Here is a 25,919-nt window from a genome sequence, read left to right as displayed (position 1 = left end):
GGTCAATGGCTTCGGTAATCATTGGAAATATCCGAACCAAACGCAAAGACGGGTAAATAGCACTTCCCTTCGAAGTTGCGAGTGATATGTGAAGCTGAAGCCCATATTGACGCGCGTTGTTTGGAAGCTGAGCAATGTCAATACATTGAGGGTCATGATGGGAAAATTAGGAACAGATAATATGTTTTATCCGTGGAAAAGGAGCTGGAATGTGAAAGGCATGCACTGACCTGTGTGGAAGTTGTTGTGCTTCTGACACACAAATCACTCACTGCGGATGAAAAAAGATGTATTTGGGAAATTATCCGATGATCGGATGATCAGAACACCATGATCGAATAAAGGTAGAAAGCATGACGGTTCCATTCCCTCTAAAAGGCGCTGAATCTGAGTTCAGAAATCGAAACCATAATGTCATTTTGTGAGGAGGATGCTGTCAATTTTCGGTCAGACCTATTAGGATAAGCTTGATGTTTCTTTGGTGCAAAGATATCCGGGTGAATCAGTCTCAGCCACGTAAGAACGACAACGTTTTCAAGGGTACGGCTGAGAACTTCGTCCTCGGCAACTTGTTCCCCGTGGTGCATAATCCCATTGGCCTTGAGAAGGTTGTTATCGACGAACGCCGTTAACTTCTGATAAAGGTCCTCGGGCCGCTCGTCGGGTCAAAGGTGACCCAACATTAACTCTAACTGACTGGCTTTTTGCTCTGCGGTGCACCTTTTGCTTTCCTGTACAGTCACTCGATCATTTTTGAAACCACGAAGGGGAACTGCTTTGGTTTTCTTTCACCATGATGTGCCGTCTATCAGAAACGGTGCAAAGTTAGCATCTAGAGACAGTTTGTTTACATCCACAATGTCACATGATTCTTGTAACTGGTATTTTTAGAAATCCACATGGATGAAGTACTATAGTATACTCAAGTAGTTGTTTATGTCAAAGTGATGTGCATGATACAGCATAGCATACATGAACTTGCCCCTTGTGTCTGTGTACATCATCGTTGTGCATTACATACACAACAATAACATGTTGTTAAAATATGAAGTTCAGCAGGCTACCTTCAAAGTCCCATGTACCACTTTGGGAGTAGGCCACAAATTTTGCGTTATTTGTCGTCTCGAAGTCCCGAAGAACTTCATCAGTATTGGTCGTGTCGGGATCATCGATGTAGGCTATGCTGTATCATGCACAGCACTTTGACATGAATTTTGACTGGCTCTGATATGCTGTCAATGCTAGGGCCAGGGCTAGGGCCAGGGCCTAGGCTTTTTCAGGCAGGCATATTTTACCCTATGAACAAAGTACTAAGATGTGCTGTCAATCTTTTCACAAGAAAATTTCAAAAACATTAGCTACCCCCAAACTTTTAAACATAAACAACTACTTGAGTATACTATAGTACTTCATCCATGTGGATTGTAGTGTGTCCTAAGACAAGTAGAAAAGGTTTTATAATCACTTTAAGGGAGCATGCAAAAAGGTCACGTGACCAAAAGACCGGGAAGATCTGTCAGGAGTGGAGGTGGCGTGGCTGTTAGCAACCAGAATATATGATCCATATTGATCAAGACGCGTAAAAGATGCTTACTATGGCATCTATACTTACATCACATTATTGTCCATACTGCTACGAACAATATATAGAGCCTGGCGCTCTAAAACCCACAAAAGCGTTCCGGACAAACGAAACCAAACTGGTTTCGGGAAGACAAAAAATGGCGAAAGCGTTGATGTAAATGGGCCCATTTTCACCTCCGCCGGAGGACGCTCCGAACCATCCCGTCTTCGGGCAGGAAAAGACACAGCAGTCATATCATAGTTTTTGTGCATAATATTACTGTAAACGCTCTTCTGAGCCATCCACGAATCCCAGCAGAAAATGTTGTTCCTAACTCTCATGTCAAAGTAGCCATTTACAAACTGTGAGAAAATGAAATTTTAAGAAATGGTTAAACCTTCAGAGAAAGATGTTTCAAAAGAACAGTATCTGAGGGACTTGTACTTTAACCCCCAAAGCACTGTGGCTTATACAAATGCAAGCCAACTTTGGAGAAAAATAAAATATCTGATAATAATAAATGTGATGGAGCGCGAGCTCCTGCTGGAAAACTAAGGGTTCCGCAAGCTCCACTTATCAAGTGCAGAGAAATAAAAGATTTCCTTGCCAATTTACCAACCTACCAATTGCCTAAACCAATCAACGAAAATTCACCTTCCGAAAAACAATGGTCTCTGGCGTGGATCAGCAATGGCAAGCTGATTTAGTGGATTTACGGAAGTATCAAAAAGAAAATAAAAACTTCAGATATATTTTAACTGCCATTGATTTATTCAGTCATTATGCATGGGCTTTACCTCTCAAGACTAAGAAGGGGGAAGAAGTGAAAGATTAATTTGTCACTATTTTCAAAGAAACCAAACCAGAGAAATTACAGTTTGATGATGGTAAAGAATTCTACAACACGTTTCTGAAAGAATACTGGAGAAAAACAACATCGAATGGTTCTAAACTTTCTCTAGTAAGAAAGCAGCTGATGTGGAAAGATTTAACCGGACTTTAAAATCAAGATTGTGGAAATATTTCACTGCAAAAGAGACTTACAAATGGTTATGGGTGTTGGATGATCTAGTGAATGGTTACAATCAAACATTTCACGCATCCATTGGAATGAAACCCGTTGAAGCCAGGAAGGAAGAAAATGCTGGTACTGTCTGGTACAATCTTTATGGTGCATTTCTACTGAAAGATTATAGTAAACCAAAACACAAACCATATTTACTAAAGGTTACCTTCCTAATTTTATTGAAAAAGTTTTCAAAATAAAACAGATAATTTTCACAAAACCCATTGTCTACCAACTCGTGGATTATCAATCAGAAATTGTAGACGGTTATTTTTACACAGAAGAGCTCAGCTACGTTCCGAGCCCAGAACAAATTGAATTCAAGATTGAAAAGGTTTTATGCTACAAAACAGTTAAGGGTGAAAATTGTGGTTTAGTTGAGTGGAAAGGTTATTAAGAAAAATTCAATGAGCGGTTACCTATAACCGATATAAAATCACTTTAGATTGTTTTTCAACAGCATCTAATTGCTTCAAAGTTTCGTTCATTTCTTCTTCACTTGGGAACTTATAACTACTCAGAAAATCACAGGCCTTTGCTAGCTGTATCATGTACAGATTGTGATCTACATTTGAACTCTTCCTACGATTTTCCTCCCTACTGATCGTTTTTATATTTGTCCAATGCAAACATACTTCTGGAACGTCCCCGAAATGGACCACTGGCAAAACATGGTGTAGTTCTTCACTCTCATTGACTTTTTGATTTCCTTTCTGCCAATCCAACCAAACATTAAAAAACTGTTTAGTTCAACAAATATAATTTTTAAGTGCAGATTCTGTTTCAGCATGACTCATAGAATTACGCATTTTTTGAAGTTCATCAAACTTTGGGTCTTTGTATTTTTCTCTCATATAACTCTTACAATTTTCTCGACTACAATCGATACAGTAACCTTGTAACTCATCTGCAGATTTACGATTCTTAAAATAATAATCATAAGGTTTTCTGGTTTCACATTTTACACAGTATTTGGATTTAAGAGTTTGTACGAAGTTAATAAATTCCTTTCTAACATCTTCAGCTCTTTCATTCCCATTAAAAACAATAATTTTCCCCCGGAAGTCCCACGGTTCTTCAATGAATAGATTTTCGTGAAGATTGTGAAGATGTTGCAGGTACTCTAAAGTAATAGAATTTTCTTTTCCACGGTTTCTTTCTTGCATTCTTCCATAACAAACTTTTGGGTCTGTTTGAAGATAAATTATAAAATCAGGGAGTTTACCAGTATCACACATAACTGTATAGTGCTTGGAAAATGCATCCTCTAACTTCTGAATCTGCTTACGATTTAAATTCCTAAAGTGCAAGTGCAATTGCAAAAAGATCTGATGTGTTGAGAAAATACTTCTTTCCGAAATAATTGTTTTTTAGGATCTGCTGTGTGATTATTTCTAAAAGCTGTTTCCAATGCCATCAACTGAAAATCTATGTTTCCGTTTTTTGTTCATTAATTCCAGCATATTTTTCCCATTATAGTTTCTCCATTCATTTAGTGGTCCTGGCACAACTACCACATCTGAGACCCCTTTCGTGCTTTCAATTTGTTTCACTGTTGGTTTCACTGTTGGTTTCACTGTTGGTTTCACTGCTTGTTTCCCTTTTTGCTGTCCCATTTATTAACTATTTTTTTTATCAAACAGACGTTTTACTCACTTATAGTGTGGTGCCCATATGGTACTGTTGAAATTGGTATACGGTAATAACGGTACAGGAAAAAAGGTACGGAAATAAAGGTATGGTGCTGCTCCCAAATTTCGAGTCATCCCCAATTTCGCGAAAACCCGTTTTTTCCCGTTTTCTCGCGCGTCACTTCGTTTCCAGAGAAGAAATTTTCTGATTTTTGATTTTCATTTCGTTCCGCAAAGAAAGCGCCCAAAATGCGTCCTAAACAGGCAAGCAATTCTCTAATTACGTTCAAAACACTGGGTCAATACCTAGGATCATGCACTACACACAGAAACACAACAATCAGTCGCGCATGCGCAATACCCGCGAAAATGGGGAGCCGCTTCGGATTTGTTTTGGTCTGCATCGATCTTTCAGTGAGCGATTTCAAGATTAATTCACGCTTAAAACATCCACGCAGCACCCCAGATATTTCGTTATTGATCTCAAATTTCGTAATAAATAAGCTTTTGCGTGTATGGAATCGCTGGAAGCTAGTAAATCTGCACTTGGTGATAAGACCCGCAAAAACTGGCTCCTACATGATACAGGAAATAAAAGTACAGGAAATAAAAATACTGGAAATAAAGGTACCGGAAAAAAAGGTACTGGAAATAAAGGTACACAAAATGGCATAAATAGGTAAAAAAGTACACAATTTTTTTAGAATCTTATGTTCTTCAACTGGTTCAGATTCGGCCTATGCCTTTTTCTTTTCTTGCCCATTTTCCTTCTTCTGTGACTAAGGTGGTGCCTTAAAATAGTTTAATACATTGCGGACAATTTTGTTATGGAAGAAGTTGGGGGAGCTGACCTTCAACATGTTCTTTTAAATTTTAAAATACTCGTGTCATATTCTTATCAGGGGCGGATCAGTAATTAGTCCAACTGGAATCCCTTTTTTCCAATAATGTGGTGAAGACATTGTAAACTAAGAGAATAGAAATATTGCACAAGAAACCATGTATTGCACAAGAAACCATGTGATTTAAAGTTGAACTGTAAGGAGGAGTTCTATCAGCAACCCCTGGACATAAATCTGAATATGATTAAACTCATTCTATGTTGTTTCGCATTAAACTCATTAACTTGCAATTAATCAAATAACATTCATCATAGAACTGGACCCAATTTAGAATTTGCCTGGCCAATTAGGTCTTAACAGACAAATTATTAGATTTAAGACCAAAAACAAGCTATATAGGGAAATTGGCGAAAAATCTTAATGTGAAATGCAAGGTAGGATGCCAGATGCGCCACCTTTGTGTACCTTTTTTTACCTATTTATGCCATTTTGTGTACCTTTATTTCCAGTACCTTTTTTTCCGGTACCTTTATTTCCAGTACTTTTATTTCTTGTACTTTTATTTCCTGTACCTTTATTTCCGTACCTTTTTTCCTGTACCTTTTTTTCCTGTACCTTTATTACCTAGAACCGTTGAAATTCCATCGTCTAAAATATATCTCTTATCATCGAATGGATTTAAACTGCGTTGATTAACCTCATCCACAAACGTACTGTGCTTATCAGATCTTAACACCCTCATATCATGTTACCATGTTTTTCTATCAACGAACGAACTGTAGTAGTCATCGAATGAAATATTGGTTTTCACCACATTGCTACTTATTCCCTTGAACTCGGAGGATTTAGTTCTGTAGGCATACATCTTACTTTTTAAAGCAATAAATTCTGTTATTTCATCCCCCGCCAACTCGTCTTTAAAACACCCCGGAACTTTCACCATGCTATTGTCATACATCGGGTGTGGTCTTTTGGATAGTTAATGAAATCAAAATGTTCCTTAAGAGTTGTCAGGTCCTTCGTTAAATCATCAGTCTTTAACTTTAAGACAAAACTGTCAGTATCAAGATAGAGTAAGTCTATGTTTTTCTCACCGAAATGTGGTGTGGCAGAGTCTCGTAGTAGAAATTGCACATTAATAACTTGGACAGTTCTAGAACTGTAGCCCCAATGTAAATTGGTTTATCGAACACCATACTTGTTTTTCTCATCAGAATTGCAACCAATTCCTCATCGAATATAACTTCCGAGTCGAACTTAGGATTGGCGTGCATCCTCAAAGCAACGTCGTGGTTTGTGACCAACACAACATCCTTCCTTTTCCTTTTGTTTTCACAGGTTTTTCCATAGAAAGCGTTGTTCATTAATTTGAAGAAGTCTTTCAAAAGTCTGTTTTAGCCACCCATACTCTGTTTCGTGTTGAAATCAATATATTTTCCCAACCACTTTCTCTGTTTAAAACTGATTACATTGTGGATTTTTTTCAACACCATTCGCTGCTTAAAATTACACTGTTGGGCAAAATGGTTGTCACCCCTATAGAAAATTGTGAGTTTCAGGTTTATATCCATATTTCTCCACAATCATGGTCAGGTTTCTTTCATTCTTAGATTGAAATTGACATGAGTGACCTAATTCAATTTCGTCACAGGGTATGGCAGTCGTGTAATGTGATAAGACACTATAAAAGGAGTGTTTCTGCTGACCATGTCCTTTCCGTCCTATGCCCAGTCCACAGCCGACTACGTGTTCGTGCATTCTCCTATTAACCAACGCAATCCTGTTGGATTTTCTTGACCAGCCAATGCAGAACTTGTCATGCCCGGCCCGTACAGCCAAATTCAGCGAGGTGAGACCATTGGTAGGTGGCGCAGCGGGCAAGGTCCGGGCGCCATCGCCGAAGTGATGGGACTTTCGAAAAGGACGGTGCAAAGGTGGATTTCGAAGTGGGGACAGGACGGTAATGTTAACGTTGGGAGATCTACTGGTCGTCCTCGCATCTCTAATGAAAGAAACGACCGTCATCTCTTGCGTCGTTGCCGTGCAGATCGTAAGAAAACGACGACACAGCTGCGCAATGACTGGCACAACCTGGATAATGTTGACGCTAGTCGGACAACGGTAAACCGTAGGCTGATTGCTGCCGGGTATCATGCAAGAAGGCAGGTAGTCTGTCTAAAATTGACAGATGCGGCGAAACGTCGACGGCTTCTGTGGGCGAGAGCGCATGCTAACGTGCCGGACGAAATGTGGCGCCACATCGTCTTTGGTGACGAGTCCCGTTTCTTGCTGTTCCGTGTTGATGGCAGGGTCAGAGTTCGTCGATTACCAGGCGAGCAGCCTCGGGAAGACTGTGTAGGCCTGCGTATTCCATTTGGAGGTGGTTCAGTCAATATCTGGGGCGCCATTCATTATCATGGAAAAACTGCAGTCCGCGTCCTAGAGCAAAATGTAAACGGTCTCCTCTACTTGGAGATCATCCGAGATCACGTGCTGCCTGAAGCAAGGGCCCACTTAGGCAACAACTGGACACTAGCAGACGACAACGCCAGACCCCACAGAGCAGCAATAGTGAAAAATTTCTTGCACGAACAAGACGTCAGCCGTCTGGACTGGCCTCCTTACAGCCCGGATATGAACCCCATAGAGCACCTGTGGGACCATATCGGCACAGAACTCGAAAATTTGAACCCTCAGCCTCAGAACCTTGCCGACCTTGGTGATGCAATTGTCCGTATTTGGGGCGAAATCCCCCAACGAAGGATACAAAGCCTCGTTACAAGCATGTCCCGACGAATTGCAGCGCTCATTGCAGCCCGTGGGGGCAATACGCGATATTAGGTATGCAAGCAGTGAGAAATTACCCAATTGTGCAATTCCTATCAATTTGGACAATCAAATCTGGTCAGATGGAGAGAACAGAGTGAAACAATGACAAAGATGTTTTCCATAGTTTAGGTCCCTGATGAGCCTCCGTAGATGAAATGTCAACTAATAAGCAATTGATGGCAAACATGTGCAAGTTTGTGGTCCAAAAACACCCGCTAATACCATGTGTGTACAACTGCAAAGTTTCCACTCATTAATGTTTACCATATCAAAATAAATTAAAAATGGATATGAAATCATACTGCCATCGCAGGGGTGACAACCATTTTGCCCAACAGTGTATATCGTGATGAATGAATTGGAAAGGTGGACAGGTGTTCTGAGTTTAAAAATGGGAAATTCGATGGCTGTGGCCACAATTAGTCTTATTACACTTAGTAATTGCACAAGCTCGAATTTACCAGATATAAATGCCAGAGATCTCGACACCCGTGAACCACGAGAAAGGTGAACAAATTTCACTCTGAAGGATTCTCCTAATGATTCTCCTAAGGATTCTCTAAATGATGATCTGAAGGTTACAATACTCCCAAAAAGAAAAAGATCGGAGAAACAGCTCGCTTGGTCGAGAGAATCGGGACGTCGTTCGAATGATCTTAAAAACGCAAGAGAGATCTTATTAATGGTAAACTTCTTAAAGAACTTCCACCGAAGGCTTCGCAAACCCTCTCAATCAGATGAGGTAAGTGAACCAGTTACCACATCCGGGGTTAACGTTAATTGTTTGTGGGTTGTCATTTCAACGGCACTGGTTGCTGCAATTCTGCAGACAGTTCAAGACACGTGATCCAATTAAGAAGGAAACCACACCGTGTTGAAAAAACTGTGGAGCGTCGGCACCCGCTGGAGAAGGTCCCTCAATTTCAAGGTGTTTCTAATCTTACAATCATGGAATGAAAGTGGCGAAGATTTGGTGCCACGTAGTGTAGCTGATAGTCCTCGTCGCGATCTTTCCAATGATATTTCGTTTGTGAAGATAGAACAAGAAATAGGAGAGTTATGAGCTGTCAAAGTTTACATTAATTATGCCAGTTATTTCAACAGTGACGCCCCCTATAACATTTTTAAGGGTGGTTAGTGATAGTCCTCGTCATGACCTTTCCGGAGATGTTTCATTTGTTAAGATCAAGTGAAAGATGATAAAGCTATTTCGCGTTGTAAGCGGGGATGCACTGGGTCTAGTAAATCCTCTACCATCCTTTAAGAGATTGCCACTTGGTTTAACTTGGAAAACTACTTCTCAGGAAGGTGTTAGCTTTGAATGTGAGAAGTGAAACTACTTTGGGGAAATCCCCTAGGTACATTCCTGGAGATGGCGAGTCCCACCAGGTAGATTGAGTCACACATCCATAGAGGTCAAGTTTCTGTTGTTGAGAGAATTTTCACCTTTGATATTACTGTTGAGTGATAGGTGTTGGGTTTTTAGTGAAATATCTGACTTAGGTGTGTTTTGTTGGAAAAGTCGGTGATATTGCAAGATTAGCGATAACCAGGAGATTTTTTTTGGGGGGGCTGGAAATGGTTTTGGAGCCTGATTTGGTACGTTTTCGGAGAAATGAAAAGTGGCGGTTTTTGGTCCTTTTTTTATATGTTTTTTGGGCTTTTTAGGTTTTGCGGCTGATTTGGTACGTTTTTGGTACGTTTTTTGAGAATTTTAGGTTTGAGGAATGAGGTGTTTTTCGACTAAAAGTTTGAGTAATAGCAGACTGCAGGGTCAAATGTCCCATTTGATCATGGAAAGTCGGAAAATAAGACCTAAAATGATGGTAAATCGTCGGATTTTGATCTAAAATGAGGGTAAATCATCAAATTTTTCGTTTAATCTTGTTGTGGGGGACAACCTCGGAGTCTTCTATTACTTCACGTTGGCCATCAGTAGCTAACTATTAACGCTACCTTAAATAAGTATGATATAATTTTTATTCCAAAACAAAAAAAAACAGTAGAAAGTACACTACATGTATACCAAACTTCAGATGTACTATAGCAAGGTTTTGGTTCAGCATTGTAAGGTAAATTACGTTGTTTCGCTGTTGCTATAACTATAGTAAATTAGAGTCTTTCGTTTTATTTGAAAGACTCTGAGTAAAGTGACTACATGTATTTTCACACCACGTGGTTCTACCAACAACAACAAAAAAACACCATGTGATCTGCAGCCGAAACCTCCGAAAAAATGACATCACTCAGATATCAATTTCATACAACAATGTGCATTGGGTAACCCTTTCACATCCTTATATGCTTTACAAAATGAACAAAATTTCTCGAAACCAAGTTGTGGCGCATCCTCATTATCACACAGCCTCGCTCATCTGACCAATGCACGTTTTCCAGATGTTAAAACACTCAAGTAGAACCTCCGGTGCCAAAGATGGGATTGAAAACAAAGTAGTGTAGTTGCGGATGACACAAACTGCGTATCTAATAGAGTAAGATGTGATTAACCTCCTTTCTACCACAAAAAACTGCAGTTGATGTTAAAGTGATACTATGATGTGATTTACAACTTTGCGGAAATACGTCCGTTTTTAATTGTTGATCACAAATGTGAAGCTCAAATTTTCCATTTTTGATTAGATCTATTATAAAATCGCTGTTTTAATCGCGTCAGACTGGCCAACTGCCGAAGACGTTTTGAAAAACCCGCACTAAGTCACGTGACGTAATGACGTCACAACATGAACAAGTCAGACCGTCGAGTATTTCCTATTCGCTCTAGGAAGAAGCTATATCCGCAGTAGTTCGCGTACGCTCAGGAAAACCTAATGAATATTAAATGAGGTCTAAAAATAGTTTTAGGAATACCATTATTATGACGTCAGCGATGGAATTTCCTGGTTGGACTTAGGAAATTTATGATGAAATGACTAGGACTGTGGACTTGTGGGGAGGGGCCGTCCCTTCCCTTACTTCGTTACTTCGAGATTTTTTCCAAATGTGCTGGTAGACCCCCAACGGCAGACGAATTTGGAGTTGGTTCTCGAAGTTGTGTTTCGGCGGAGCATCAGGAGGAACCACCGGCTGGTGACCTCTTGCCTTGAACTTCATGGTGACGGCCCAGTTCTTTGATAGGGTCAGGCCAGCGGAAAACCCCAACACCTTCAGTTTTGCCGGACAACGCCACCCGACAACCCTTGCCTTCTTCTTCTCCATAATCTTCAGTTCTTATCGTGTATATATTGTGTAAGGACAGGATGGAATGTCAATGGTCAATGGCAGTTGTGAATAAGCGAATGAGATTTTTTTTCTCGCGGGTATGTAAACCACCGCGACCGCGAAAATGTTCATGTTGTGACGTCATCAACGAAAACGTCGTCGGCGTAGCGCGATTTCAACGGCATCGAAGCGAGCCGTCCGGGCGGGATTAAAACCATCAATTTCTAGAAAATTTGCATTTCGATTCAAAAACCTTACCGATTTATGAGAAAGTGACGTAGTCATTTGTCAAAAACAGCTAAAACATTATATGGTGAAATTTGACACGAGTTACCCTTTAACCTCACTCAAACACGCAGGCTCAATTACCTAGATCTCTGCATGCACGGCATGAGGTGGAAGTTATGGTCGTGGTGGCTGATCGTGACTGGTATTGTTCTTATAACTCCAATTGATAATGTACAAATTTCTCTTTGTGTTAGATGTAAATGTTCGCACTCGGTGTATGACCTTTCCTGAATTTATATTTCTTCGGCCAAACCATCAGGCGATTTATTCCAGATCTGTCGACGACGAAAAAGGCAGACTTAGGTTGGCCAACGACGTTAGAGATTAATCGAAATCTGCTTCTGATGGAAACTGCTGGTGATGACTTGTCCCTGCACGAATCCGCTTCATACATATGGTACAACGTTTGGGATGGGTAAACTTCGTCAGTCTCTCGGTAGGAGTAGCCATAAGTTCTGTTCCAAGCAACGGAAATGATATTGGTTCCAAATATCCTGGCATAAATAATAGTTCTCAACCGATTCTCTTCAAATTCAAACGTTCTCGTCTTCTTGTACATATGTTTTCTTTCAGCTATGGTCATTTTGAAAGGTTTAAATGTAAACAGGAAAAGATTTCCTTCAGCGTCAAACTGAGGATTACTAAGCGGGATGGGAATATGATGCACCAATACTGGTGAATACTTTTCACCTTCGAGAGATTTGAAAAACTCAAGTTTAAGTACAATACCGAGCTTTCTTATACTGAACAAGTTACTAAAAGTAACATACTTTTTGATTGATTTGGAAATAAGAAGATGAGTGATTGCAAAAACGACTATATTACTATGAGCTGCAAACCTGAGGTATCTAAATATTGAATTGCTGGGGCCACGATTACTCCTGAATTGCTTATACGGTAGCAATATTTGTCGACGAGTGCGTCCATCCAAACTTATTGCAAGGGCACTTAGGTCATGCTTTGGCCACTCGCGTGCGTCTTGCTGACAAATACCGATAATCCCATCTTCATAATCGCCAGCAATGGCCACGAGTTCAGGTACAAAGAAATTATGCTTTAATGCATAGGGCGATTTATTCCCGTCTTGCGAAAAGACATAAACATTGAGGGTAGACGACACTATGTCGCGGATGGGAGTTATACCTACAACGCACTTCAGCTTCAAGTGGTAATGCCACTTGGATTTCCAGACCGGAAATTGCCCTTTGATACTTAGACTGTAGCTGTGCTGGTATTTCTGGAGGTGAGAAGTAGTACAGTTATTAGTTCATAGTCCATCTGCAGTAAAGTATGAAAAATAAAATGAAGGAAGACCGTGAATAGAGTACGATACTATCAAAACTTTGACAAATTAAGCAGCTCAAAACGCGCGCACTAATTTAGCTAGGCAAGCTATTTTAGGGTAGAAAGAGTGCCTCATAAAGCAATGATCAAGAAATAGGGTTAAAACAATAACTCGTATTCATTTGTTATTTTTATTCTTGCGTCTCCTGTCAAGACACCAAAAACAAGGGCCTTCGTGAAATAATGATGCATTATTGTTTGGTTCCGAAAATCCTCAAACTCAGAAACTCGTTTTTCGTGTCCACTGTTATCAGTTAAGACAATAGAGTACGAAAAATAAGTTTAAAAAGATGTTTATATACAATAGTAATCCCCGAGACTATACAGCATCCGCTAAACCTGATTCTTCAACCGAGCGATACTGTGGAAGCATAATGTATTGTGGTGGACGTTGTCTCTACTACAAAGAGACATCCTGAATCGAAAAAATACCTTTTTTTCCCAATACCGGTATTTCACTCCAGTTTTCCCCTGGCTACAGTTCCATGCTGCTTTGTTTAATGGGATAACCCAGAGACAAACATGACCCATGATGGAGAATGCCTGGCAGTCCTGAGCAATCGCACATGTTATCCCGCATTGAAGGACAGATACAGTCCGCTGGATTCCAAAGCCGGGTTTATTAACGTAGGTAAATGACAGCATGAAAGTAATCACTTGATCAAGTGCATTAACAGCCATTTTTCTTTAATTACTTTCGGAGACAAACTTACGACACTCGTCCTGTCTGAAGGGTTTCCGCCCACATACATGGGTCACACAGGGGTCACACCAACGTGCGAAACGCTGCGAGAAGCGCACATTTCAAGCGAGAAATTAGTCCATATGGTTATCAAAATGGAGTCAGAAGAGGACATCTGTGATATTTTGGCATTTTATGCCTATCTAAAGCATAGAAAACGCAAAGGGCAACGTTCGATTCGGGTGCCTGATATATTCCAAAAAAGAAAGAAACTTGGCGAATATCATCACTTGGTGAAAAGTCTGTACTCCTACGAAGACAATTCTTTGAGTACTTCAGAATGACCCCATGGCATTTTGAACATGTCCTTGCTCTCATAGATGCTGACGACATAAATAGGTCCGACACTAATTATCGCGAGGCAAACACCACTAGGGAACGGCTGGCCATTTGCTTGAGGTAAGAGAAATTAAAGACTCGATCATTCAGTTTCTTGTAACAATATTTATGAACCACACATTAATTAACCAAATATTTGTTTGTGCAATAATCGTTGCAACTTAAAGATGAAGAGTGAACGCAACACATCACACATTTCTGTGATTTATGCAATTACAATAAAATTCGGCCATAATAACATTTTATTCTTCTAAAACTTGTATCAAGGGTACAAGGGCATCTTCGTTGCACGGATTCTTCTCTGCGACCCTCCTGGTCGTACACTGAGACAAATATTAAATTGATAAAAATAAATTCGAAACAATAAAAATGAAATCGCGAACATACGTTTTCTCGGTGCTTTAAAACGAACAGTCAACGGTACTACACGCACATAGCGGTGCCTGTACATTAGTTGTGTGAAAGTGCCAGTGTATGATGTATCATACTCTAAAGTGGTACTTATGAGGGAGGCTGGTGTTCCACACCATCTGCAGACTGAGCATGCGCAGTGAGAAAGACCACCGCGGCAAGCGCACTGAATAACTACAAAAGTTACTTCGGGGGGGGGGGGGGGCGACGCGGCGACGCGGCGGCGACGCGGCGGCGACCGCGCGTCAGTTTTGCCGCGCGGCTTTAGGTGTGGCCTGTTTATTGAAAATCTATTGAAGTTGTTTTCGCGGCGGTGAACGCGCGCCATTTTTCGCCGTCGGCGCGGTTTTGGTGTGAGCGGGCTTTACGCGTGGAACGTTACGGGTAAGCGCATTTCAAGGGGAAATAAATCCATAATTTCCATCCGTTTCAATGCATTTTCCTATTATTTGCCATGCGTCCTCCTTAAAATCGATTATTGTATGATCTGGGTTGCTCTCATCGTACAAAATCTGATTCTTTACGACTTCTAAAATCGAAATTTCCTTTAGAACTAACAAATCATGCTTTGGTCGCCCACTAGGGCAAAACGCTTTGCTTTTGCTTTCGGCATTGTCCAGCCGGGGGTCCAGCATTTGAAATAGCTGAAATGACGCCGTGTAGATGAACATACCGGTAAATGACCGCACCCTCTCTTCAACTCGCTTACTGACTGAGCATGCGCAGTGAGAAAAACCGCTGCGGCGCGCGCAAAAATAACTACAAAAGTTATTTCGGGCAGCGAGTTTTTTCCGCGCACCTTTGGTGAGGCCTTTTGATCGAAAATCTATTGAAGTTATTTTCGCGGCGGTGAACGCGCGTCAGTCGCAGTCGCGGCCCGCGGTGCGGTTCTGGTGTGAACGGGCCATAAGATTGGACACGTTTGGCATTAAGTGAAATTGTATTAATTAGGCATAATTGTAAAAACCGCGATGGGACTTTCGAAAAGGACGGTGCAAAGGTGGATTTCGAAGTGGCGACAGGACGGTTATGTTAACGTTGGGAGATCTACTGGTCGTCCTCGCATCTCTAATGAAAGAGACGACCGTCATCTCTTGCGTCGTTGCCGTGCAGATCGTAAGAAAACGACGACACAGCTGCGCAATGACTGGCACAACCTGGATAATGTTGACGCTAGTCGGACAACGGTAAACCGGAGGCTGATTGCTGCCGGGTATCATGCAAGAAGGCAGGTAGTCTGTCCAAAATTGACAGATGCGGCAAAACGTCGACGGCTTCTGTGGGCGAGAGCGCATGCTGACGTGCCGGACGAAATGTGGCGCCACATCGTCTTTGGTGACGAGTCCCTCTAGTTTCTTGCTGTTCCGTGTTGATGGCAGGGTCAGAGTTCGTCGATTACCAGGCGAGCAGCTTCGGGAAGACTGCGTAGGCCTGCGTGTTCCATTTGGAGGTGGTTCAGTCCATATCTGGGGCGCCATTCATTATCATGGAAAAACTGCAGTCCGCGTCCTAGAGCAAAATGTAAACGGTCTCTTCTACTTGGAGATCCTCCGAGATCACGTGCTGCCAGAAGCAAGGGCCCACTTCGGCAACAACTGGACACTAGCAGACGACAACGCCAGACCCCACAGAGCAGCAATAGTGAACAATTCCTTGCACGAACAAGACGTCAACCGTCTGGACTGGCCTCCTTACAGCCCGGATATGAACCCCATAGAGCACCTGTGGGACCATAGAGAACTCGAAAATTTGGACCCTCAGCCTCAGAACCTTGCCGACCTTGGTGATGCAATTGTCCGTATTTGGGGCGAAATCCCCCAACGAAGGATACAAAGCCTCGTTACAAGCATGTCCCGACGAATTGCAGCGCTCATTGCAGCCCGTGGGGGCAATACGCGATATTAGGTATGCAAGCAGTGAGAAATTACCCAATTGTGCAATTCCTATCAATTTGGACAATCAAATCTGGTCAGATGGAGGGAACAGAGTGAAACAATGACAAAGATGTTTTCCATAGTTTAGGTCCCTGATGAGCCTCCGTAGATAAAATGTCAATCGAAATTTTCTAAGTTTTTCGGACCGGTGCCAGGGTCAGAGTGATTTCAATTGAATAGCCATTGTCAATAGTATTACATGAACGCAGGGTTAAATGGGCCTTTCTCTAGCACAGGGTATTCTTTCCACGGCGTTTCCCATAAACGATGATTACGACATCGCATCGAGAGGCCTAAAGGCCTTCATACACTACATGACAAAAGTAGAAATCAGCTGCTACAAAAGTCACCTTCGACAAAAGACATTCTCATATACACATTGCAACATTTTTTTGGAAACAAGCCACAAAATGACTTTTGTCATGCAGTGTATGGAGGCCTTTACACAGAATTTTGTCGCATTCATGGCATTGACTGAGCTTCCGAAAGTTGCGTTCAACAGTCTGAAGACTAAAATTTAAAATGCAAGGCGAGATTCTATTTTTTTCTTTTTATTCGTCGCCTGACATTGCGCATGTATCTGCATGGCGATGGATGTGGATCCTGCGCCTCCAAGGCGCCGACTCCAGGCCTATTCGTTGGAGCAAAATATCCGGTATATGGACGAGTACTGGCTGGCTCATCTTGAAGGACACGACAAAGGGCGTACTCCCGCTGACTTTGCCAGGTTTCGTAACATTCGAGTTAATACATTCCGCCACTGGATTCGTAACGAGGATGACATCAGGGGTGCACATGAAGAATGTCAACGGCGAAGACGGATGATACGGTACCGTCAATTGGGGAACGGTGAGCGTCGACCGCCTTTTTATTGAATCTAACGCTCTAGAATTACAGGGATGTCACTGTCACTGCATATAGGCCTACCAAATTCGGCATCAACTCAGTTTGCAGTGGAACCATACTTTGGAGCCGAAGCTGGGTTCGAACCGTATGCACTCGTAATAGACCACTTGCGAAAGTCAGCCGACAGTTAATTCAATGAAATGGTTATAAGTCATTGTTTACCTTCGATGTATTGTACTCGCCTTGGCCTAGGCCTAATTTTGCAGGCCAGGTGGCTTATGTGGATGCGTACACAGTATACAGCATGGATTGAACTCTGAATTTTGTTAGGTTTTTTTTTGGGGGGGGGTCGGGTAAGGTGAATGTAAACGGTTTGATAAAATGTGTTGTCCTCCAGCATTCATGAATGGTGGTACAGAAGCTCTTAATAACACCTTTTATCATTTCAGGTCTTTGGCCAGAAATGGAAGATTCCACAGTTGAATGGTATCGTGGAAGGAGAGACTTTGGGTTGTCAGTCTCTGCACAAGACTTAAAGGACCAAGCCCATAGGGATTTCCGACGATGGGTGGACAATATCCCTGGAGATGAGAGGGCGCAGTTGGAAATGTCTCGACCTCGGCGTTTTGATTTCAGAGCCTCTCCACACTGGCTTGAACATTTTATGAAAAGGTAAGGGGAAATGTCAAGAAAATGAACATCAAGTACATCACTGACTGAAATGTGAATAAACAGTGCAATGTTACATTTTACTTCTACGCATGGGTGTAATTGAAAACAACAACCTCACTGATTCATCATATTCTACCGCGTAGCCATACGTTAACCATTAGTACGACTAGTGATGGACAAATCGATAATCAATGGTATTCATTTTTTTGGGGTACCATTATGCGGCTTCTTCTAGAGCACCTAAAACTACTTCCACATCCGCATTTCCTTTTTTCTTTGAAACTGATCATTTCATATTTCAGACATCGTATCAGCTATAGAAGTATAGAAGATGTACAAGGGATTCTAAGAAAATTCCTGAAAACGCTGCTCACCTGGTAGCCGACTTTCGGGATGTTGTTCAACGAAGAGTGGAAGAGAGGAACTATTCTAAACGACGTCTTTTTAACATGAACCAGACATTTGTGCGATATGATTTCTCCCTTTATTATTCGATGGATAACACAGGTAACCGCGACGGCGAAATAAAAACATCGAGAGGAAACCCGAAGGAAGGATGCACAGTCACCCTTTTAATTGCGGCTGATGGGAGCAAAGGCCGAGCTGAAGTGAACTTCCCTCGACTGGTTGAACATGGGGCAGTCGTAGCAGAACATAGGGAACATGCACCGGAGAATGTACGGGTAAGTGTGGCTTGTACTACCATGTTAAATGACGAATGCTTTGTGATTAATATCGTATTCCTTACATGATGTCCAACGAATATCGTGTAAACAATAGCTGACGCATTATTGTTCACAATGGTATCGACCTATTCCCGCACTGAGCACAAAAACTTGTTTTACTTTCTCCCATTCTTCATCGCAAGCGTTGGGTTATAAAAAGTTTCAATTTCTTTCCAGGTAACTTCAAGTCCAAATGGATGGGCACGAATTGATTCATTGATTCAATGGATAGAAACTGTACTGGTTGAATTTGTTAATGATGAAGAAGAATTCATCCTTATTGTGGATAGATACCCGGCCCACCTATATGAACGCTTCCAGGAGGCTGTTGGGGACCTTGGTGGACGCATGGACTATGTGCCAGGGGGTTGTACATCGCTCGTGCAACCACTTGACCTGACAATCATGTATGCATTTAAATGCAGGTTAAGGGCAATATGGAAAGCCTGGAAAGTGGGCAATACAGAAGAGGATGGGACCTGCCCACCAATTTCCAGTCGAGAGGTCCTCCGTATGATAGGCCTTGCTTGGGGTCGAATTACGGAGGAAGCAGTTAGCCTTGCCTGGCAAGCGAGCAGATTAGTACAAAATAATGATGTAGAAATAGACATCAATGATCTAGTTGTTGAAGAGGAAGAAGAGGGCGAGGGTCTCGAGTTTTTGCCCCTCTCCGATGTTGATGACTAGTGTAGAGTATTAAATATTCTTTTCTTGCGAACTTGCGTCTTTTTCTGTGTTTTGTCAACGGTACTTGTGTCACAATAAGAATTGATAATTGTCCTAAGTCTGTTGATGTTGGCGATTTCAACACAATTCCGTGACATTTGACTCGTGCCATGGGACGTGTGCCCTTGAGGCACCTATTCCATAGAGCTATACCCTATACTATACTATACGCGAACAATAGTTTCATGGTCATGCACCCTTTGTGAAGCCATTGTTCGCGTATAGTGTAGTGTAGGGTATAGCTCTATGGAGAAGGTGCCTGGGGCACCTTCTCCATAGAGCTATACCCTATGTATAGCTCTATGGAGAAGGTGCCTGGGGCACCTTCTCCATAGAGCTATACCCTATACTACACTATACGCGAACAATAGTTTCATGGTCATGCACCCTTTGTGAAGCCATTGTTCGCGTATAGTGTAGTATACCGTATACCTCTATGGAATAGGTGCCTTAGGCACCTTCCCCATAGAGGTATACGGTATACTACACTATACGCGAACAATGGCTTCACAAAGGGTGCATGACCATGAAACTATTGTTCGCGTATAGTATAGTATAGGGTATAGCTCTATGGAATAGGTGCCTTAGACCTGTCTAATTCTAACCACGAATATTTAGAGTACACCCTAGACCCTGCCAGCCACATTCATGCAGCCAAGCCGGCAAAAAAGCCTACATGAAATGACATGGTTAGACCGCCTCAGCCAGTGTAAAGAGACATTGAAACTGATGAGTCGGTCGACTGACAATAGCAAACGTCCAATACAGTGTCGTCAAAGTTATGCACGCCAATTGCATGACACAATAGGCCTTCACCGGGTGCGACGGCGATCTTCCAATGACACCAAATCACAATACTCGTATGTAATACGAAAGTGTAAATGTTTTGATAATTTGTGTCTTTCCAATTATGGTCACGTTTCTACTTTTCCAATTAATCAGTATTTTTTTACATTTTTCTAAACGGTCACCAAAATTGATATTTTTACATTCTTCCTCATCGTATCATATGCAGACACCAAGGAATCTGAGTGGTTGGCTCGGCCAAGCTAATCCTAAAGGTTTATCCTTTTGATTTCTGTATGCACCCAACAAAGCTGCTTCTGCTTTCAGTTTGTTTAGTTTTTGCCCTGAAATACTTCCAAATTGTGTAATATGGTCTTAAGATAAGCTTTTACAGATTTCTCTTCAGCTAATATATCTATTGTGTCATTGTAATTTTGTTATCTCATCATCATTCCTCAAAGCCACGAACATTCCTGCATGGCTGCTCCAACTGCCCTATACTGGGGAGTGTATATAATTAACCCGTCAGCTTTCAGCGATGCTCGGAACCGATGCTTTGTACACATGTCATTCGACCAGTCGTTTGCATGCAGATTAGTTCCCTTAGCGCAGATATACTATTTTCAGTTACCTAATGCAACCCAGTCTTGTGGTCCGTCAGAGATAGGCCCATTGACTTGGTTTGCGATTCACCTAATGAACTACAGTAACAAAGCTGTAATTGGCGGTCGGTGATATTTTCATATTTTTGTTACACGTTTTCTCGTTATCGAATGGACATACCGTATCTTCTGCTGTATAAGACCGATCCGTGATATGCATGTCCAACCCCCCTGCATATTTGTTAGGCGGAGGTTTATTATCATTCACCAATATCAGCTGGCCAAGAAGCAAAATGACGGGCCTAGATAATGAGGCGTTGTAGGTTTCCAACCATACTTCATACCAATAAGGTCGCGTCACATTTCTGTGCCATCGACAGGCACGTAAAACGGTTTAGGGTGCCACACTAGAGGGTCCTTAAAACGTTTTGAAACCGTTTTAACGAGAACGGTTCATGATGCGCTTTCAAGTCGTCTTGAAACCGTTTCAGCTAAAACGGTTCTGTGGCGTTTTGAATGTGGTGCTATCAATGCGTTGTACGCATGCGCATTAGTGATTTTTACTTTACTTCCGTTCTGAAGCCTGGATGCTGCGTCTGTCTGACATTTCATTTATTTTGTGCTTGCTTTGCTTAAAATGGCTGGGCGAGGTAATGTGTGGGCCAGGATTGAAGTTCTTGCCTCCTGGGCCTGTGGAGGGACGAGGACGTAGAGGGGCAGATGCAAAACGTTCATAGAAATACTCCTACCGTATTTGACGGTGTATAAGTCGCATGGGTGTATAAGTCGCACCCCCGACTTTGGCGCAAAAAGTTGATGTAAAAAGTTTTTTAGCCCTTAGCACACCTATAACGATTTCCTCGGGCTTGTCGTCTGAAGAACATTTCTTTCATCGAATACAACAAGATTCAAGTAATCTTGGGCCTGCCTGATGATGATTTTTCATTGAATACAACAAGATGTGCGTCATCTTATCTTGTCTGGCGGCGGGAGTGGCCCGTACATCCGGCTGATGCACGCACTGCCGAGCCTAGGCAACTCGAGCGTCTCGCTGCATTCCAGGCATAAATCCTTTCCCAGTCATGCCATGATAAATAAATCATTGGTAGAAGGCCAAAAAACGTTGAACGCCCTGGCTTAATATGTTAGTAGTGGAGAACAGCAGCCGAGAAACACAACGAAACCACGTTATTGCAGTGTCTGTTGGAGTGACAATCTTCGCGCCGGCGCCATTTTCACCCTCGAGCAGACGATCATTGAAACAATGGTTCGCCGTCTGGCGTAGCAAAACTACTAGAAAATAAATACTAACGAAGTCTGTGAGGTTTTGATTGGTGAAACGGTGGGAATTTTCAGGAATCGAGGTCAAATGAAAATTACCGGTAATTATGCTTGGGTACAGCTGTATGCGTGTACATGTAAGAGTGGTCAATGTTTTAGGTTTGGGTGTATTATCATTTTCGTCATTCACTGGGGCTTTTTGTGTATAAGTCGCACTTCCATATATAAGTCGCACCCCTCACTTTTGAGGGATTTTTTAATGTAAATAGGTGCGACTTATACACCGTCAAATACGGTATTTACGCCAGGCTGGCTGAGCTCATGTCTGATCAGGGGTGGGAGCGCACTCCTGAACAGTGTCGCCGCAAGATTAAGGCCCTAAAGCATGATTATGACAAAACGAAAGCAAATTTGCAACGTTCTGGGACTGGTTCACGGAACATTTTGGCGAATGAGGAGTTTACTATACTGGATGAGGTGCTGGGGACAAGACCCTTCCATAATCCGACCTTAGATGGTAGGCCAGTCAACTTACAACCAGAACGACTTCAGTGTGACCCGCTCAAAACGTTTTGAAGACGCTTTGAGAACGCTTTTAAAATCTAGTGTGGCCTGTGCGTTTTTGCTAAAACGTTTTCCGTCGGACGTTTTACGGAGAACGACTTCAGATCGGATTCAGTGAGAACACAGCTTAGGTAACGGGTAAGGAATGAACCCTCTAAAATGTGGCTTCCCTGGTTGTCTTTTCACCTTTCCTCGCCGAGAACATAAAGCCTTTGCCAAAACGAGGACGTTAAACAAAAATTCTTCCTAATCGCGTGACTTCAGTCACCTCCTATTCTACATAAGTAGTTTCCATCAACAAATTGCACAAAAAAAGGAAAAATATCAAAATCTGACTGAATTATCGCGCTTTTCCGATATTAGAGAGGTTAAGAGTTTTGATTCGAGAACGAGAACGAAAACGAGGTGGTATTTTTACGATAGATACCGTATTGCCAGTTGGCAGAAACGAAATGAAACAGTGAGTTTATAATGCCTGGTATGCCTCAAAACGATAATACCAAACAATCGGTTTGACTTGATGACGCCCACCAGAGAAAAAAAACGGTAGGTGATAAAGCTTGGAACCAGTGAAACCTTGAAACCAGTGATAAACCTTGGAATCAGTCCTAAAAATGCATAAAAACATGAAATAATGCCATTTGAACCTAAGGTGGTTACGAATCAATATTTGGAGCTTATTTTTACATGATCAGATCGGAATTTGACGGTAGTTTAGAAATCAGTCGCATATCCGATTCAATAATCTATATCTTAGAACAACCCAGTCATACCTCGCCTCCAGTGTACATTACTGATCTCCCAAATATAGGCATGCACGTCACGACACGCCCACCACACACCCATAATATGGACCAATCAGCGCTCCGCTTACTACGCCACCACACGGGGCCTATTTGAACTACGGAGCGGCGTGATCATACAGAATGATACAGAGAAGATTGACTACATCATGCAGTACCGGCTGGCACTTATCCGTAGAAACGTAGATGAAGGTTTATTACCGAAGGTGTTTGGAGATGAAAAATGTGAATAAATTCCTTCGCTGTGAGTGATTTCGTACATATTCATGTACACATCGAGGGATGTAGAGATATTTTCGTGATGTAACCAGTTCTAAGCGGACACATTTTTTAGTGATTCCCGTGTGCATGTTCGTCATATCTACTGAGCTTTATCAAAGCATTATATATACAAAATGATTCTTCTAATAAAACGTTTTATTTTAGTAAATGGAAAACAAAACAATCACAAAAGCTTACTTTTGCTTTCATCGAAGAGCAATAATTAGATATTTGCAAATGGCGGTCCGTCATGAATATAAGTTTATTTTTAACGACAACAACACATTTCCAATGCATTCAATGATGACGTCATCCTCCACAAAAAGGTTGATTCTGGAACTACTGGCAAATTGCTATCAATAAAGTCAGCTGGGACGAGATTGGCAGTTGGGAGGGTATAAATCGTGGAAGGAACACGCCCGATTTCGCGCGGTACTTGCACAGTGATTCCACGGTTTAGTACTGACTATTCCAAGGTTTATCACTGGTTACATGGTTTCACTAATTCCAAGCTTTATCAACTACCAAAAAAAACACCTCGTTCTCGTTCTCGTTCTCGGATCGAAATCGTAACCTCTCTGTTGAATCAGATTTGACCCGAGTAAGCTCTCCACGTATCGACTCTTCCCGCACGTGGAAAGATGCACTAGTAAGGCGTTTCCTGGAGCTAGGATCTCCCCCTTGATTTTTCCGACGTCACGCTGATGGCGCTTGATTACCCCGCAACTACGACGATAAATGGAAATGACGTTGCGTCTTAATAGGGAGGTGACGTGAACTCGGATCTCGGCGTTCACTCGACTCACGTGCGGGAAAGGTCTTTTGCGCCAGGACTTGCGCGTGCTGAAAAGAATAACGCGTTTTTCTATCATCTGAGAGCTGAAACAAAGTTGGAAAAACATCAAACACGTTCAGAAAAATAGTTTACTGATGAACCAGAAGAAGAACAAGCATACTGCAACAAAAAGTCGACTGGTACTTTAATCTCAGGCCCAAAGCATAAAGCCACGAGGAGTGCACCAAAGTTTTCTCTAGCTATTTCAGCATGAAACGACATCGTATGACAAAGCATCGAGTTGATGCTCCTGATGATAGCGATAAAGAAAGCATTGTGTCCGGTTATAGCAGGAATGAATCTGAGAGCGACTCGTCCATGGAGGTCACATCGGGGTCATCCCTATGTTCCCTGGTACCTATGTTCCCGGTACCTATGTTCCTCCAAGAGGTACCTATGCTCCCCCAAGAGGTACCTATGTTCCCCAGTACCTATGTTCCCCCATATAGTTTTTATGATACAGTGTCTGTACCAATTTAAAGCAAAGGCGCGTGCACCTTGGCCTTTAAGTCACGAAACAATGAATCTATGCTGAGTAAAAATGTCTTTTAATACAAACAAAAAAAATACTGAAACTCTGCTTTTTGGGGGATTTCTGGGAATTGCAATTTCCTGGAATTCAGTGAGTTCATTCTGTGAGGTCTTTCCAGGAATTTGTGGAAACAAACCGTATCACAAAAAACACACTTTTCTTTGCGGACATAGGTACTGGGAATATAGGTACCGGGGAACATAGGTACCTCATCGGGGAAGATAGGTGCCTCTTCGGGGAACATAGGTATGCTCCCGTCTCATCAGATGATGGTGATACTAACCGTGAGAGTACGAATATGACCAAGGATATAAAATCGACTGTTTTTGACAGTATGATTGCGAAAGTCTATGCTGTACACAGGGATGAAAAAGACCGAAAATTTTCAGAACTTATTGGAGAGGGGATGGACAAGAGAGATGCTGCAGAATGGGTGCATGAGGAACTCCTACCAAAATATCGAAAAAGTCTTCGTTAGATTTTTTTCAGAACTTTCTACTAAATATGCAAATGTTGCGCAAATACCCGATTTACAAGGCAATAATGACATGAATGACGAAGGCAAGAGAGCTGGAAGATGATGACTTTGATCGAGATGAGGCCGTACGCTCTGCACTGTCTCATCGAAAATATATTTTGTACCGAATGATACCCTCAGACGTGGAGTCTGACGAAGAAATGTCAGATGCAGAAAATAGCTAGAAAGTGCTCTACGGTAAGATCGAAATTTCAACGAACCAGTGGGATTTCCGAACTATATCCGGCAACAAATTTAAGTTGTACCATTAGTAATTGGCACTATGAAAAAGGACACTCAGTTAAAAATGTATTTTCAAGACATGTGTATATTGCAAGATTGTAAAAATGGCTTTTCTGAGCCTTTCTTGAACCTTGATCATAAGGAATACACAAAAAAGCCACAATAATTTGTATTGGCTTAAGTTATTGAAAATTTTTAGGAATAAACCAGATTTTTTAGATGCAAAGCATAGTTATTGGATTATTTCTGAGCTTCATTCTGTACAACGCACAAATCCCTGACAGAACGATCAATGCAGACTGTTTCTAATACATTGG

General features: G+C 41.9%; 2 protein-coding genes across 2 annotated transcripts in view; both read left to right on the top strand.

The window, feature by feature from the left end:
* Positions 1–25,919, top strand: part of LOC135489051 (cytochrome P450 2C42-like) — a 50,199-nt gene that overhangs the window by 9,461 nt on the left and 14,819 nt on the right. The window lies entirely within an intron of this gene.
* Positions 15,958–19,110, top strand: LOC135489647 (uncharacterized). The gene is made up of 4 exons (XM_064775087.1): positions 15,958–17,058; positions 17,505–17,727; positions 18,030–18,410; positions 18,630–19,110. The coding sequence occupies exons 1-3, from the start codon at positions 16,794–16,796 to the stop codon at positions 18,106–18,108; spliced, it is 567 nt and encodes a 188-aa protein (XP_064631157.1). The 5' UTR covers positions 15,958–16,793; the 3' UTR covers positions 18,109–18,410; positions 18,630–19,110.

The sequence above is a fragment of the Lineus longissimus genome, chromosome 6, assembly GCF_910592395.1.
Source record: "Lineus longissimus chromosome 6, tnLinLong1.2, whole genome shotgun sequence".
In the NCBI taxonomy this organism is placed as follows: domain Eukaryota; kingdom Metazoa; phylum Nemertea; class Pilidiophora; order Heteronemertea; family Lineidae; genus Lineus; species Lineus longissimus.
The sequence above is the reverse complement of the archived record's forward strand: the minus strand, read 5'-3'. Positions and strand labels throughout refer to the sequence as shown.